The sequence below is a fragment of the Alosa alosa genome, chromosome 13 (genome assembly GCF_017589495.1).
Source record: "Alosa alosa isolate M-15738 ecotype Scorff River chromosome 13, AALO_Geno_1.1, whole genome shotgun sequence".
NCBI lineage: Eukaryota > Metazoa > Chordata > Actinopteri > Clupeiformes > Clupeidae > Alosa > Alosa alosa.
The window spans coordinates 6,944,163-6,961,805 of NC_063201.1; the positions used below are offsets into that span (position 1 = coordinate 6,944,163).

The 17,643-nt window shown below is 39.8% G+C and overlaps 1 protein-coding gene and 1 long non-coding RNA gene across 2 annotated transcripts; one reads left to right on the forward strand and one right to left on the reverse strand.

The window, feature by feature from the left end:
• The first annotated feature begins 5,224 nt into the window (after positions 1-5,224).
• LOC125306310 lies at positions 5,225-6,639 on the forward strand. Its single transcript, XR_007195538.1, has 3 exons — positions 5,225-5,514; positions 6,171-6,261; positions 6,551-6,639. It is a non-coding gene; the product is annotated as an uncharacterized LOC125306310 (long non-coding RNA).
• Positions 6,640-9,108: 2,469 nt separating this feature from the next.
• On the reverse strand, positions 9,109-16,487 carry LOC125306306 (urokinase plasminogen activator surface receptor-like). The gene is made up of 5 exons (XM_048261600.1): positions 16,367-16,487; positions 10,340-10,450; positions 10,057-10,200; positions 9,611-9,721; positions 9,109-9,528 (listed from the first exon to the last, which is right to left on the reverse strand). The coding sequence occupies exons 1-5, from the start codon at positions 16,413-16,415 to the stop codon at positions 9,329-9,331; spliced, it is 615 nt and encodes a 204-aa protein (XP_048117557.1). The 5' UTR covers positions 16,416-16,487; the 3' UTR covers positions 9,109-9,328.
• Between the last annotated feature and the right edge of the window lie 1,156 nt (positions 16,488-17,643).

Here is a 17,643-nt window from a genome sequence, read left to right on the forward strand (position 1 = left end):
GCTCATCAATTCCACGTCAATCTGAAGAGCATTTGCAATTGGCCTAATTTCTCCGCTTATTTCTTTTCAGTGGCTAGATCTGACAGAGGAGTTAGCAGTTCATTTTCACATTCACGACATAGCACAAACACATATGGACCTAACATGTTTAAAAAAAATACAAGTAAAAACGGTTTTGTGTGGCAGGGCACCTTTAAAGTCCATAGGTAGAGTTATGTGTAATAAAGTGGAATGATACAGGAAAAAAGTATTGAACATGCCTGCTGAAATTTCTTAAATACTTTGTGGAAAAGCCTTTATTCGTAATGACAGCTTCAAGGCATTTCCTGTATGACTAAACTAATCAGTCACAGTATTCTGGTGTGTTTGGCCCATTATTTTAAACAGATAGTCATTTAATATTGAAGATTCCAGGAGTCCCTCTTGTGAATCCTGAACTTCCAAAACTGTTCAATTGGATTGAAGTCAGGGCCTCGATTTCCTTTCTCTGAAAACAATTGAGAGTTTCCTTTGCTGAATGGTTTGGATACTTGTCCTGCTGGAAGGTCTATCCATGTCTCATCCTTATCATCCTGGTGGATGCAAAGATTCTCCCGGAACAAAATGACTCCATGCATCATTCCTTCAACTGTATGAAGTCTGTTAGTACCATGAGATGAAAAACAGCCTACACCATGATGCCACCACCTCCAAACCTCACTGTTGATAGGATATTTTTAGGGTGTTGCACAGTGCCATTTCTCCTCCAAATATGGTGTGTAGTATGACCTCCAACAAGATAAATGTTGCTCTTGCCTGACCAGAATACATTCTCTCAGCATTTCATATAGGGTTGTCCAAATGTTGTGTAGCAAACTTGTGTTAACCCAAACCACACCCACTCACCATTTACCAGAAATGTAGAAGTTTCCACATAAACGCACATTAAGATTCTGTTTCCCAGAGCACGATCTTTACACGCCCCTCTCCATCATGATATAAAGAGGTTCTGCACAGTGCATCACCTTCTGCATCACTGCAATCAACATGAAACCCAGCATCACCCTTGGTGTTTTGTTCGAACTTCTCTCTGAAGGTAATTATCTGATGACTGAATTTGCCTTTTATTTTATGCAGACTGTTTCTGTAGCTTCTAGTTCTCTAGCACGAGGGTTCTCGAACTTCTTGGTTCCAATGACCCCCTTTATAAACCTAAGACCTAAGACCCCCTTTATAATCGTAAAATTTAGCATATGCCATTTGTATTCTCTGACCAGTATCCCGAGCTTTTTGGCAGGTGTGTAACTTTGTCTTTGGTCAACTTTGGACTTTGCCCAAGGCTGCTAAAAGAACAAATAAGTCAAGATTAAACAATAGAATTGATTATTGTGCCCTGAGTGAAGTGATTCAAGTTAAATGTTAATGTGGGTTGGAGCAAATAGACACAATTTGCTTGTTTTTTCTGTGAAAAAGGTCATCATCTGTGGATATGTTTTTAAACGATGAATCACAACTTTATTTAAACTTCATATAATTTATAGCAAATTATTTTGCAGACCCGCTGGATATGTGTCGCAGAGGGGGGTCCCCAGATCCCACTTTGAGAACCCCTGCTCTAGCATCATCACCTAAAGTGTTACAGTTTTACATCTCGAGGACAGAATTTGAATTCTCTTTTGCTCTGTATGTCTCCAGTGGCTGCACTCACTTGTTACCAGTGTGTTGCTGGTACCTCCCAGACCTGCACAAATACTCAAACCTGTAGTGCAGGATCATGTGCCAGCATGACTGTGAATGCATATTCAGGTAAGACAAAGCTTTTTAATGTCATTATGAATTGGGTTGTCTGATGCACTAGCACTATGGTCACAGTATTCCATTTCCACCTCAGTGTTCCTTTTTTGTGACAGGTGGTACAAGACAAGAAGTCAATTTGTGGAGCTGTGCATCTCTGGTTCAGTGCATCTCTGGGTCAGTAAACTTCAGAATTTTAAGGTCAACAATAAGCACTAAATGCTGTAAAACAGACCACTGCAACTCTCAGAAGACTCCAGGTACATTCAGTACAATATTAAATATCTCTTGGAATTTCACCAGTAGCCTCTTTTGTTCACAAGGGTTACCAGTATGTATATATATATATATATATATATATATATCTGTCAATAATCATCAAGATGAAAAAAAAAAAAAGGCTTGAAATATTTTCCTTTATACATAATGAATAGAATATATAAAAAAATCACTTTTTTAAGATACACCTGCATACATACAGTACATACATACACACACACACTATACATATATATATATATATATATATATCTTGTTTGATGCTATTGTGTATTTAAATGAATGAATGAATGAAACTGAACTATATATAAATAATGTGTTATGGTGTTATGTTAGAGGTAAATACAAATACTCCCAACGGGAAGAAGTGTTTCACCTGTGAAGGAGATTACTGCACAAAACAGCTGTGCTGTGTTGGAAATGAGGACCGCTGTATTAAATCAACAAGTGAGTTTTTTTCTTCTTCAATCTCAGTCTTATTTCTGTCCTTTTTTTAACCATTTTACAGTTTTTTCACTCGCTAACAAGCGTTTGTCTAACCAGTTGTCACATTTTCAAATCTCTTAACACAATTAGCACCAGTGTTGCCACAGTTACCTTGAAAAGGTAATCTGATTACTGATTACTGATTACTCCTTTAAAAAGTAACTTAGTTACTTTACTGATTACTTGATTTTAAAAGTAACTAAGTTAGATTAAAAGTTACTTTATTAGTTACGTTCAGCAGCTGCCGACAACACCCCCACCGCCTCAACATAAAAATGATAACCGGTTTTGCCAATACTCACTATCATGGAAGTGCATTTTAACAGTAATGCCAACAATGTATAGCAGACATCCCAACCTAACCTACTTATAACGTTCATGTTCACACTCCTGTACAGTTGGTGGCGGTATACTTTAAAAAAGTCATCTGCCAAGAAACAGAAGAAGAAGAAAAAGGACATGAGAGCCAAAGATAATGAATGCGTAGCAAGATGGGTCGTCCTAGTTCATGTCTATGAGGGCAAAGTGGAGTTCAGTCAGAGACGGGCTCTGGTTCAGTTCCCGCCTGCACAGGGGCGTGTCAACAGTGTTGCCAACTTAGCGACTTTGTCGCCATATTTAGCGAGATTTCAGACCCCCCAAGCGACTTTTTTTGTGAAAAGCGACTAGCGACAAATCTAGCTACTTTTTCTGGCGTTCTTGGAGACTTTTTGAGACTCTGATGTGATAGCATGTAACGTCCCTTTTTACTCTTCTGAGTGAGCAGTGAGTTCGGCTGTGCTGTGTAAGAGTCTCAGCGCTGTTTCGTTTGTGAATTAGGCCTACCCTACATCGAGTTCGCCCAAAGGGTTGCCCCACATTGATTACAAAAGTAATGACTGGCCTATGTAGTATCAGCCCATGTTATCCACGGAAGTAGATGTTCTATAGATCTAACAGCTCAGACATTGTTATTGGAAGGTGCAGCAACTTCGGGTGAGATTACAACCAGAGTCAACGAGATGAGAGCAGGCCCGGATCTAGGCTGCTCAGATTGGGGGGGCAAATAGAAATTTGGGGTGGGCAAAATGTAATAGCTATGTAAAAATGTAAAAATCTAATAGCAAACATGACATATTGTATAGAACTGTTAATCATAGCCCTGATTTTAATATTTACAGATATCTAGGCTATATTTAACATTTATTTTCTATGTGGCCTGTTATGAAATCATGTATTGAACACTTAAAGCACAGTTCAGCTTTAAGAAACTCAAATAGTCTACATGAATGCTTAGCATTTTGTGATCATTAAGGCTACTTTGACAAACTCTTAGTCAGCTGATTTTAATATTTACAGATATCTAGGCGATATTTGTAACATTTATTTTGTATTTGGCCTGTTATGAAATCATGTATTGGACAATTTAAACACACTGTGAAACCTGAAGCCCAAAGTTGGAGACATACATTTAGACATTGCTGCAAATAACCGGATTACTCTGGAATGGCTATAACTGTACAGGGGAATGCTTTACACCTTTGTATTCGGTAAGGTCTGCTGATTCTTCTAATATATGGTTTGTCATGTGTTCGGGAAAAATTCGTGAAGTATTCCACCGAGATGAATGGGTAGGGAGATGGGCGCAGAATGTAACATGATAAATTAAAGTTACTTTTCTCGCGAACTGTTTACCACATAAAATTGCGACCAACATCATTTAAAAGCTGAGAAAAAGCTCTTTCGTGTGATGTGATACATGTAATATCTGTGTGTAGAGTAGGCTATCGGCGTATAGGCTAGTTCAGCAAAGAATGAGTGAATTTGGACGCACTTTCTTTCTTGCCGTGCGCTGTCACATTCTCCACTGCGTAAAAGACATACCTGTAGGCAGGGGCGGAGCTTGAGGGGGTGCGGGGGGTGCGTCACGCCCCCGGCCCGGGACCCGCAGGGGCCCGGTGCGAGGGCGCCTCTCCCCCACCTCCAGGTAAGGTGGGACGGGCCTCTCCCACGGCACAAGGCCGGAGGAGCTAAGATCATGCAAACGGTTTCTTTTCAATCATTTTCATCAGAGTGGGACGTATTAGGCTTATAGGTTGCCCCAGTCAAGACGAGTTATGACTCACGGTAGCTGAAAAGTTTTGATAAAATATTGAATAAAATGTTCTGCTGTATGACTGGCTTTATTTTAACTCTCATATTGAACTTTACGACGTACAAATTTACAAAATTGGATCAACGATATTGTCTCCTACAGGCGTCAATGAGAGAACACTTACACTTAGCCTACATGATTTTGGTTTCGATTTTCTAATTGGAGTAAGTCTTTGTGACAACACGTCATGATACATTTGATAATGTTTGATCGTTGTTTTGGTATGAAGCATATTTTACATAGCCTAATGAATGCGCTCTAGAAAGTGAAAGTAGCCTAACCTAGGCCTATATGCGCTCTGTGTCTAAGCTGTCTGTGCACGTCCGCAATTGATTACGTTCCTCAAATGGAGGACACATCAATCCCATGGTATTTTTTGCCCTAAAATGCATGAAACATGCAAGTTCAAAATCCCGCCGGTAGCCACGTTACATCTCCGTTTCATATTTGTCTAGGCTACTAGCCTACAATAAATTGAACGAACTCAACTGACAACAGGGGCGGTTTTAGGGGCGGGGCCACAGGGGCCCTGGCCCCACCTGAAATTTCATTGGCCCCTGAATGGCCCCTGTACCGTCAATCATCAGTAAATGTCAAACTTGTTGAGAACGATGATCAGAGATGCAATTCCATTCCCAAACAACTGGTGGCAGTAATGCACCTTTTGAAGCTTGAAAGCTAAAGCACACAAAGAACTGCTTAGGTCTGTGCACGAAAGAAAGAATACATTTGGCTAACCAGAGAACTCTCTGTGAAGAACTGATACATTTGGCTAACGAAAGTATCAGCTAGCGTGAAGAACCGATCAATGGCAGCGTTTCATCCTCCACAGAAGTTTCTTGGTGAGTCACAAATCTAGGCTATGTGAGTTATCATTAATATGTGAAAAGGACGTTTATTGGTTGCTGTTAGGTTTGTCAATTAAATTATGCTAACGTAACTTAGTCAGTGAACTGTTAACATTAACTTAACGTTAGGTTACCTGAGTTCAGGTTTGAATTCATTGTTGGCATGCTGATAGATTTTATGCATGGTAAGGTAACATTAATGAGAGTCAGGTTAACATTAATGTATGACATTTTTGAATGGCGTTATATGAAATGGCACTGCAGAGAAATGGACATCCTGTTTGTTTGGGGTCCAACATTACATGCGCCAGTGCGTTTGATTTTTCGTTTGAGGAAAAGGTTTAGCAGCTGCTAACATTAACGTTAAATCTCATGAGAATGCAGGCCTAATTGAGGGGTAATGTTAGCTAACACTACGTTTTTGTAGAGTTAATGTGAGCTATCATTGCAAAGTTATTAACCACTATTCTGAGTTTATTTGATTCATGGACTTCGCATGAATTCTGTCTCAAAGTAGAGTTTCATTGAGATAAATTGGTTAAATGTTCTACCCTATTCACTCAAGCTTTATATGATTTTTTTACAGTTGCTAGACGACATGCTGAATACAAGTATGGATTTTGTGGCACACATTTGTGTTTCACCTACAGACTGGGATGGCGTAGGCTCAGATTGGAGCTGGTGACTTTAACCCACAGTCTTCAGAACCACCAGAGTCACCAAGCAAAGCTGCTCCTAATGGTACGATGCTATTTCCTGTTGCCACTACAGTGAGCATATTTTGTCATTTATTTTAGAAACGCCATGTTGACAGTGCTGTTTAGATTCTATGGGCTAAGCCCCGAATGTTTTCAACTGCTGGCGCCACCCCTGCTTCTAGCCATCAGTAAGCTCACGTAGGTGCTCTATAGGTAGGTGTTACGTAGGTGCTCTATAGGTAGGTGTTAAAAAAGTAAAAAGGTTGACAGTGGGTTATGAAAGTTATTAACAATTAAGTTACTCAAACTTGTTTCATTTTCTTTCTCTCCAGACCCCATCGTCTGTCTTAAAATCAGAATCAGACTTTTGTAACTGGAAGCAAGACGGTGATTCAAAGACCATTCCAAATCAGACCATTGTAAAAATAATTGTTGAAAAAAAAAAATAGTGTAAATATGATGTAGTTGTTGCTCACATGCTGTGTGTGTGTGTGTGTTTGTTTGTTTGTTTGTTTAAATGTATGCAAACTGGCAGTGAAGGTGGTTTCTCTTATCAACAAAAGGGGAAAGAGTTGAAGTAAAACTTGTCCAATTGAACAAAAATGAATATGATTGTACAAATATGATGTATGATTTCTGTTTAAAATATCAATGCATTTCCGCTGAAATGTCTATTATATTTTAGTTTTATTGTGTTTTCAATGCACATTATAAATAAATGGGAAAAAGATTTATATTGGCTTTTTAGTTTTTTAGCAAAAGTATTTGAACATGGTGAGACTGGTGAAATATATGCACCTTACTGCTGTGGTGTAGTCTAGTTAGCTGTAGTGGGTATACTGTGATCAACCCCAAATGTTAATACCTTTCCTTGCCTATTTTAAGTGGGTATACTGAGATGGTGATGCTTTTTAAGTAAGGGATAATGTATAGAACGCCGGTCATTACTGGGAAAATAAGTCCCGACAGGGCGAACCGGACTTATTTTCACAAACGGAATCAGATTCCGAAGCAGTCACGTGGGTGTGTGTCCCAAACGAAGCTTCAGACGTCACACTCACAAACCGAGGCGTCGTTAGTCATCAGTCACATGATTTTTATGGAAACGACACAAGCCTCGAACCGGGGCTTCATCTGGCATGCCCCTTTCTGCTCGACACAAGCTCCGAAGCCTCGCTTCCTTGGGTACATCACTACTTATTGGTACCAGATCCGTCAAACGGATCCAGACCAATTTTGGACCGATGTGCGTTTGGACGCCGGATCAGGTCCATTATGCAGATCCGTGCCGGACGTTGTGGTAGGTGTGGCCCAGTTCCGTCCCAGTGTATGTTTGCTATCTGGGTACTGATTCGGTCATTGAGACTACAGAATACAGGACAACAAACTTTCTGTCTTTCTGAAGTTTATGTTTGTATTCCGGGGTACAGTAGCCTAATTGCATAATGTCTTGACAATAGTTTTTCTTACCGGCTTGCTGTTTAAACTGACTGCGCCGCTTTGAACTTTCCTGCCAGGTTTATGACGTAAACCGCATCTCGGCTCTGGCATTGCCTAAACTCATCGTGTGGGAAATCAGATTATCTGTCAATATTGGGCGTTGAAAGTAAGTGATATTTGCTCAGTAATAGTAGGCTTTATTTTGTAACATGTATAGAGAAACCGAGGGGAAGTTAAATTAGAAATGAGAATCGTTGGAAATTGAAAACACATACAAAAAAATATTCGGGGCTTTTGAAAAGAGATTCGGGGCTTGAGCCCCCGAAACCACCCCCTCGCTCCGCCAATGCAACCACCCAGCAGTAACTTCTGCATTCAGTGAGATTTGCACCGCCTAATTTTATTTTGACTCTTCCGTCACCGTTGCAACCTCTGAGCTCATTCTCCAAGTTAAAGATCATTAAAAACCACCATAGAGAATGAGAGAGCAAAGAAAATGGACATACACAGAGCATCGGGGATGAGTTCGCGGAGCGCAAGGCTCGTCGGATGCCCTTCAAATAGTGCTGTGGTGTCATGACCTGGTGACGTAATTGATATGCAAATTAGTGCGTGACGTCATCTAGCGACATTTAGCGACTTTTGGAGCTGGCTTTAGCTACTTTCCATTTGAAATAGTTAGCAACACTGCGTGTCACTAACGTATGACTTACGTTTGAACGCCTCGGTTCCACGCCAGACAAGCCGGAGTACAAAATAAACTTGGTGTACACCTTCATTAATGTTGATTTTCTCCCGACTGGAGGGTCATACTATCACGACATTCTACTGAAATAGGGAGGAGGGTTTGGAGATCATGATACCATGTCCGAAATGTGCATCCATTGCTCAGAAAAATAAGGCTTTGACAAATTCTGGGAAATTCTTAGATTCTGCCATAGACCTCAATGTTAAAAAGAGAGCCAGATCACTGCATAAATGTGCGGGGGCGTGTACTGCTACCCTATTTGCATAAATTTCCAGGGACAGGAAATGGCCATTCTCATGAAGTATCTTTGTAATCAACCATCTTTGTGAGAGCGGTCTGTTTGAAACGGTGAATCAGGAAGTTGGTGTGTCGGTGGTGCATAGCGGAGATTCTCAGCCTGCAAGTGCTGCAATTTATGCGGAACATTGTTTCTTGCCCTGGTGGCAAAATGTGTTATTTGTTTAATGTGTGTCTGTCTGTTATCTGTTAATAAAAGTATATTTTCTTATAACATCAGCTCCAACTGGAACAAGGTTTCAACTGTGTATATATATATATTCATTCAATGCTATTTTGTTCTTTTGTGACATGTTAGATGTAAAGACTAAAGTGTTCCATTGTTCAGTTCACAATCTCATATTTGAATGTTGTTTATAAAGTTCATTTTTTTGTGCCTTAGGCCTACATAAACGAAACATACAATTGAAATGTTGGCCATTTATTTTTCCATCACAATCTCAAACACTTTCCACATTATAATCATTTTAAAATTTAACAAGGTATGTAATGTGAAAAAAAAGTTTTGTAATGTAATGGAAAAAAAAAGTTTATTTTGAAACATTTCAACCAATCATCCAAGCCTGCGTGCAATGAGCACACATTCACAAAGGGCCTGTGAGCTGTGATCCGAGTAGCGCACCATTCAGTGGAAGAGCAGCACAGAGACGAGAGACCCCAGCAGCAGCAGGACACTCTGCCCCACACTCTTGGCGCTGTTGCACAGGTTCCCCTCACAGCAGTTCAGCCCAACAGCCACAGATCCTAGATCAGCTGACAGGTCTCCTGCACAGATACTGCTGGAGGCACATCCTTTCATAGTGACTGTCTGCCCGCTCATTGTAGCTGCAACGTATGATTGGTACATGTTAAAATGGTAAAAAAAAGGACAGAAATAAAACTGAGATGGAAGAAGAAAAAAACTCACTTGTTGTTTTAATACAACGGTCCTCATTTCCAACACAGGACAGCTGTTTTGTGCAGTCATCTCCTTCACAGGTGAAACACTGCTTCCCGTTGGGAGTATTTGTATTTACCTCTAACATAACACAATAACACATTATTTAGATATATTGTATATGTAGTTCATTTTCATTCATTCATTCATTCATTCATTCATTCATTAAAATATACAATTCAGTTAATTATATCATCAAATACAGTGTGTGTGTGTATATGTATGTACTGTATGTATGCAGGTGAATCTTTTATATATTCTAGATTCATTATGTATAAAGGAAAATATTTCAAGCCTTTTTTTGTTTTAAGCTCGATGATTATTGACATATATATATATATATACTGGTAGCCCTTGTGAACAAAAGAGGCTACTGGTGATATTCCAAGAGATATTTAATATTGTACTGAATGTACCTGGAGTCTTCTGAGAGTTGCAGAGGTCTGTTTTACAGCATTTAGTGCTTATTGTTGACCTTGCAATTCCGAAGTTAACTGACCCAGAGATGCACTGAACCAGAGATGCACAGCTCCACAAATTGATTTCTTGTCTTGTACCACCTGTCACAAAAAAGGAACACTGAGGTGGAAATGGAATACTGTGACCATAGTGCTAGTGCATCAGACAACCCAATTCACGACATTGCATCAGACAACCCAATTCACGACATAAAAACGACATTAAACGGCTTTGTCTTACCTGCATATGCATTCACAGTCGTGCTGGCACATGATCCTGCACTACAGGTTTGAGTATTTGTGCAGGTCTGGGAGGTATCAGGAACACACTGGTAACAAGTGAGTGCAGCCACTGGAGACGTACAGAGCAAAAGAGAATTCAAATTCTGTCCTCGAGATGTAAAACTGTAACACTTTAGGTGATGATGCTAGAGCAGGGGTTCTCAAAGTGGGATCTGGGGACCCCCCTCTGCGACACATATCCAGGGGGTCCGCAAAATAATTTGCTATAAATGATATGAAGTTTAAATAAAGTTGTGATTTATCGTGTCTTTTTGCTCCAACCCACAATAACATTTAACTTGAATCACTTCACTCAGGGCACAAATAATCAAATCTATTGTTTAATCTTGACTTATTTGTTCTTTTAGCAGCCTTGGGCAAAGTCCAAAGTTGACCAAAGACAAAGTTACACACCTGCCAAAAAGCACGGGATACTGGTCAGAGAATACAAATGGCATATGCTAAATTTTACGATTATAAAGGGCAGGGGCAGAGCCAGACATTTGAAACATTGGGGGCTTAGCCCAGTGTCACACACAGGAAGGGAGTGCCGCAGAAAATTGTGAAAAATAACCCCTTAAATAATTAATGAATTCTGAATTCTAGTGAATTCTGCGTAAACTAATGGACACATTAAGACTTTAAAAATGTGAGACTCAAGGTATATCTGACTGGCACTTTGGGTCTTTCAAGAGGGGTCTATAGGCATAGACTATCTGATCAGCATGCACTTAGTTAATTAAGCGTTTTTTTTTATGAGTTATGGTTTGTATATTATAGGCTAGTATACTATGCTGAGATAACCCTGATGGGATGCTACCTTGTCTCAATACATTTTTACTTTGAACTCTGGCCAAAGTAGCCTTATGGTCAGGTTTAGCACAGCCCCACACATTGTGAACCCACTTATTATAATGTTCAGTGGAACACATGAAGCTAAATTTAATCCAGGGCTTAAAATTCATTTTTCAAAATTGGGGGGAATTCCCCCCTTCAGTGCTTCACATAGGGGGACTAATTCAGTTGGGGGGGGATACATTTTACAAACTGAAATCGCATTTTCCTTATAGGCCTACAGGCGTCAATGAGAGAACACTTACACTTACATGATTTTGGTTTCGATTTTCTAATTGGAGTAAGTCTTTGTGACAACACGTCATGATACATTTGATAATGTTTGATCGTTGTTTTGGTATGAAGCATCTTTTACGTAATAAAAGCGCACAGAAAGTGAAAGTAGCCTAACCTAGGTCTATGTCGGCCTACTATATCGTTGTTTTGGTATGAAACATCTATTTTTTCAACCACTGTGCCGGGGCACACTAGTGTGCCGTGAGAGATCATCAGGTGTGCCGCAGAAAATTACCCAAATGTCACTCACTGGTCCAGAAAACCAACTGTTGCATCAAAGAATGTATAACCACATGCTCTCATTGATTGTATGATTGCACTATTTGTGGTATGCAGCAGGGGCGGAGAGGGGGTGCGGGGGTGCGGCACGCCCCCGGCCCGGGACCCGCAGGGGCCCGGTGCGAGGGCGACCCTCCCCCACCTCCGGGCAAGGTGGGACGGGCCTCTCCCACGGCACAAGGCCGGAGGAGCTAAGATCATGCAAACGGTTTCTTTTCAATCATTTTCATCAGAGTGGGACGTATTAGGCTTATAGGTTGCCCCAGTCAAGACGAGTTATGACTCACGGTAGCTGAAAAGTTTTGAAATTTACTTTGATGATTTAGTAGGTGTAAAATATTGAATAAAATGTTCTGCTGTATGACTGGCTTTATTTTAACTCTCATATTGAACTTTACGACGTGCAAATTTACAAAATTGGATCAACGATATTGTCTCCTACAGGCGTCAATGAGGGAACACTTAGGCTACACTTACATGATTTTGGTTTCGATTTTCTAATTGGAGTAAGTCCTTGTGACAACACGTCATGATACATTTGACAATGTTTGATCGTTGTTTTGGTATGAAGCATGTTTTACGTAGCCTAATGAATGCGCTCTAGACAGTGAAAGTATAACCTAGGCCTATATGCGCTCTGTGTCTGAGCTGTCTGTGCACGTCCGCAATTGATTACGTTCCTCAAATGGAGAACACATCAATCCCATGGTATTTTTTGCCCTAAAATGCATGAAACATGCAAGTTCAAAATCCCGCCGGTAGCCACGTTACATCTCCGTTTCATATTTGCCTGGCTATAGCCTACAATAAATTAATTGAACGAACTCAACTGACAACAGGTATATCTACTGATTCGGTCATTGAGACTACAGAATACAGACTACAGAATACAGTAGGCCTACAACAAACTTTCTGTCTTTCTGAAGTTTATTTGTGTATATCGGGGTACAGTAGCCTAATTGCCTAATGTCTTGACAATAGTTTTTCTTACCGGCTTGCTGTTTAAACTGACTGCGCCGCTCTGAACTTTCCTGCCAGGTTTATGACGTAAACCGCTCCATCTCGGCTCTGGCATTGCCTAAACTCATCGTGTGGGAAATCAAATTATCTGTCAATATTGGGCTTTGAAAGTAAGGGATATTTGCTCAGTAATAGTAGGTTACATTTTGTAACATTTATAGAGAAACCGAGGGGAAGTTAAATTAGAAATGAGAATCGTTGGAAATTGAAAACACATACAAAAAAAGATTCGGGGCTTGAGCCCCCGAAGCCACCCCCTCGCTCCGCCAAGGCAACCACCCAGCAGTAACTTCTGCATTCAGTGAGATTTGCACCGCCCTAATTTTATTTTTTACTCTTCCCGTCACCGTTGCAACCTCTGAGCGCTCATTCTCCAAGTTAAAGATCATTAAAAACCACTTGAGGAGCACAGTGGGACAGGAGAGACTGAGTGGATTTGCCATGTTGTCCATAGAGAATGAGAGAGCAAAGAAAATGGGCATACACAGAGCATCGTGGACGAGTTCGCGGAGCGCAAGGCTCGTCGTATGCCCTTCAAATAGTGCTGCGTATTATTGTTGTTTTATTATTAGGGGTCATGTAGCCTAATGTTTTTGTTGTTGTTCTCTTGGTTAAACTTCATGTACGTTCGATGGACTTCAAAATTACATAGTTGCTCTCCGTGGCGCTGACGCTTGTAAGACCCGCTGTTGCGGCCATGTGTATGTTGTAAAATTATGTTATGATGAGTTTAATAAAGGGCCCGGTCATGTGCCCCGCCCCTGGCCCGGCTCTGACTTGTTCCGCCACTGGTATGCAGGCATTGTACAACGGGGGCCCCATATCCAGTATTCACAGAATCATCACATATCCAGTTCATAACAACAATTAAATTAGATGTCACCTACAAATTAAACAGAGGACACTATGTTTTATTGAGCAGGTCTTGCATAGAAGCCATAATAAGCCATATCTGTGTATTATTTGAAATTTTAGGCTATGGTATGTTTATTTTTTCTTCACACAGGATGTTAGTGTGCCGTGGGACATTTTAAGTGTCAAAAGTGTGCCGTGGCACAAAAAAGGTTGAAAAACACTGTTTTAGCCTACGTAATGAATGCGCACTCTAGAAAGGGAAAGTAGCCTATAGGCCTACATGCGCTCTGTGTCTGAGCTGTCTGTGCACGTCCGCAATTGATTACGTTCCTCAAATGGAGAACACATCAATCCCATGGTATTTTTTGCCCTAAAATGCATGAAACATGCAAGTTCAAAATCCCGCCATAGCCACGTTACATCTCCGTTTCATATTGGCCTACTAGCCTACAATAAATTAATTGAACGAACTCAACTGACAACAGGTAAATCTACTGATTCGGTCATAGACTATGAATACAGTACAACAAACTTTCTGTCTTTCTGAAGTTTATTTTTGTATTCCGGGGTAGGCTACACCCAGATAGCAAGGTGACATTGATATGATGTTGATTTTCCATCCAAATCATCATTTTGGTTGAGATTGAAATCTCAATGGTAAATAGACATTGAATCAGCATTACAATCCTGACAAAAACCCGACAGTGCATGAATATCGATAAGAGAGATATCGAAACAACATTGGTTTATAGTTTATGTTGCCATATTCGATAGAGCATCGATACATGGTTCACTAAAAGATACTGAAAAGTCATGGATTTGTGGTTGACTGGGAAATCTTAACGTGGTGATTGAAAAGTAGTGGATTTATAGTTGACCGCGCGACGACGTTTGAACTGTCCAGTTCATTTTCAGCAACAGTTCAGTCAGACCAACGGGGGTGTTCAGCTCTCTGTCAAGTTCCTCCTCCCTAATGGTAAGCAAGCATTTATTTATCAAACGATAATGTTTTATTGTAAAAGTGTACTACATTAAATTCGGTCATGTTTACAGTCTATGTACATCGTACTGTCAGATTTACAAACTGATTCAAATGCTAGGCTAGCTAAATTTACTTGCTGTTGTCAAATTAATGTTTAGGCTAACTTACGTTATGGCAGTTCATCATAATGTTAGGTTAACGTTACTCGGCAGTCTGATTTATAATTAGGTACTTATGAAGTAGTGCTAGGCCTACCGGTAACGTTAGCTTCTAGGCTGTCAAAATTATAGGCTGAAGATGTGCTGCTGGTTTACGTGGAGATTTGGCTAACATTTATGTAACTCCTGGTGATCATATTTTTGTGAGTTTAATAGGCTAACTTTAGCAATACTGATATAAGTCAACTTTAAGTCATATCTGACTAGACTGCTATCATTAACCATTCATTGGGCAGCAAAAGTGTTCGGACGAACAGAGCTGCCCGAATGGCTGGTGCTGCTAGCAAACACGGCATGTTCAATGAGCTCACCCAGCTTGCAAAACTGAATTACTCTAACACTATCTTCAGCCTGGCATTTTGACAGCAAACTCAACAAACATATAGAATATATATTCTATGATTATTCTAAGTTTCAATTATAAGTAGCCTTCAGTTGAACATATTTATCTAACACTGTATCTCTTTTTCTTCTGTTTCTGTTAGGTGCCACTTCACTCTGCTACTGGATGGTGGAGGGCTAACTGCGAACGGGTGGTCTATGAATGCTATACTGAATGGATGGCAGGGAACACACGTGAATTTCTAAATTAAGAAGAGTTAATAAATGCACTTGATTTTCAAACTGATAAGTTGTCTGGTTATTTATGCACGATTGTGTAGCCTAAACCAGCCATACTAGGCCTAGTCAAATTTATCCCGGCTGTATATAAAGCAGGATGTGAATTTCCCAATATATTTCCAGATTAAAAGTGGTTTACTGAGGTTTAATATCAATTGAAATACCATTGAAATCGCATTGATCTTTAGTTTGGTTGTAATTTCAACGTTGTTTCAATATTCATTTTAATTGAAATACCATTGAAATTCCGTTGATCTGTAGTTGGAATTTCAACATTGCTTCAATATTAATAGAGGGTGCAAAATGTTATAGGATCAATGTTGAAGTGCGACGTTGACTCAATGATTTTAACATTGACAAAATAATGTTGATTTAACATAGATTCAATGAGTAATTGCTATCTGGGCAGTAGCCTAATTGCCTAATGTCTTGACAATAGTTTTTCTTATCGGCTTGCTGACTGCGCCGCTCTGAACTTTCCTGCAAGGTTTATGACGTAAACCGCTACATCTCGGCTCTGGCATTGCCTAAACTCGTCGTGTGGGAAATCAGATTATCTAGTATTGGGCTTTGAAAATAAGGGATATTTGTAGCCTACATTTTGTAACATTTATAGAGAAACCGAGGGGAAGTTAAATTAGAAATTAGAATCGTTGGAAATTGAAAACACATACAAAAAAAAGATTCGGGGCTTTTGAAAAAAGATTGAGCCCCCGAAGCCAACCCCTCGCTCCGCCAATGAAAAGGTTTTAGGTTTTAGGATTATAAAGGGGTTCATTGGAACCAAGAAGTTTGAGAACCCTCGTGCTAGAGAACTACAAGCTACAGAAACAGTCTGCATAAAATAAAAGGCAAATTCAGTCTTTAATGAGATAATTACCTTCAGAGAAGAGCGCGCACAAAACACCAAGGGTGATGCATGGTTTCATGTTGATTGCAGTGATGCAGAGGGTGATGTATGGCGATGCACTGTGCAGAACCTCTTTATATCATGATTCATGATGGAGCGGGGCGTGTAAAGATTGTGCTCTGGGTAACAGAAACTTACTGTGCGTTTATGCGGAAACTGAACTAACTTCTACATTTCTGGTAAATGGTGAGTGGGTGTGGGTTGGGCAGGGCGCAGCTCAAGGCCGTTTGGTCTCAGCTTTGGTCACATCCACTCCTGTTGTCACGATACCAACATTATTGTTTCAATACCAATAGCAATGCAAAGAAATAAAAGATAAACTGGTGCATTTCCATACTCATAGAAATTAACATTGCGAGACACTTATCTCTTCTATGATCTCATCCCAGAAAGATTGTCTTTGACTTGTTAGTTTTTTTAACATTTATTTTATCTAAGGACATAGCAAACATGAAGAATTTAATCCACATATTCTTGCATTTACGAAACTATTTTTCAGCATTCACGTTCCTCTTAAAGTGACAGGCACTCAATTAGATTTACACACCAAATGTGATGATATAGACAAGTGTAGCCTAATAATTTAAATATCAATATGATGTAATCAAATTACTAAATATGTTTAGCTATTAGTAATCATGCAGATCATAAAATACTATAAATAATTTTCAATATACATTTATAGTTTATATGAATTAAAAAATATGAAAAAGAAACCTATGACAACCATCAATTTCTATGTCTTCGCGTTGAGAAGCAAAGTGTTGGACGTCGTGCCAGGCTGAGTCGCGGACCGAAACTCCGTGGAACCTGTTGCAGATATCAGACCTGCTACTCCGACAGAGAGTGATTGCAGAAAACAATCAGCTGACTTTTTCCCCTTTTGAGGACTTACTTTTTTCCTTATATTCTCTTTTTCTCCATTTGTGGATTTACGATTTTTATTGTAATCTCTTCTCCATTTGTGGATTTACTATTTTCCTATTTTGTGGATTTACTCTTTTTATATTTTCTACAACATTGTAACCTGCAAGTGGATATTACGCCGCATTTTGTAACATCACCAAAGTGCTGAAAAGTAAAGAACTCATTTAAACTTGGCATCCAATTCTTCAAGCAGTATTTGTGTCTTTTCTTGGTTTTTCTAAGAATTCCAGCAGGAGGGTAAGATATTCATCTGGTTATTCATCTGCTCTGTCTAAGACTTGGGTTAGTTGGACTTTAGTACTGCTGGACGGTAACAAAAT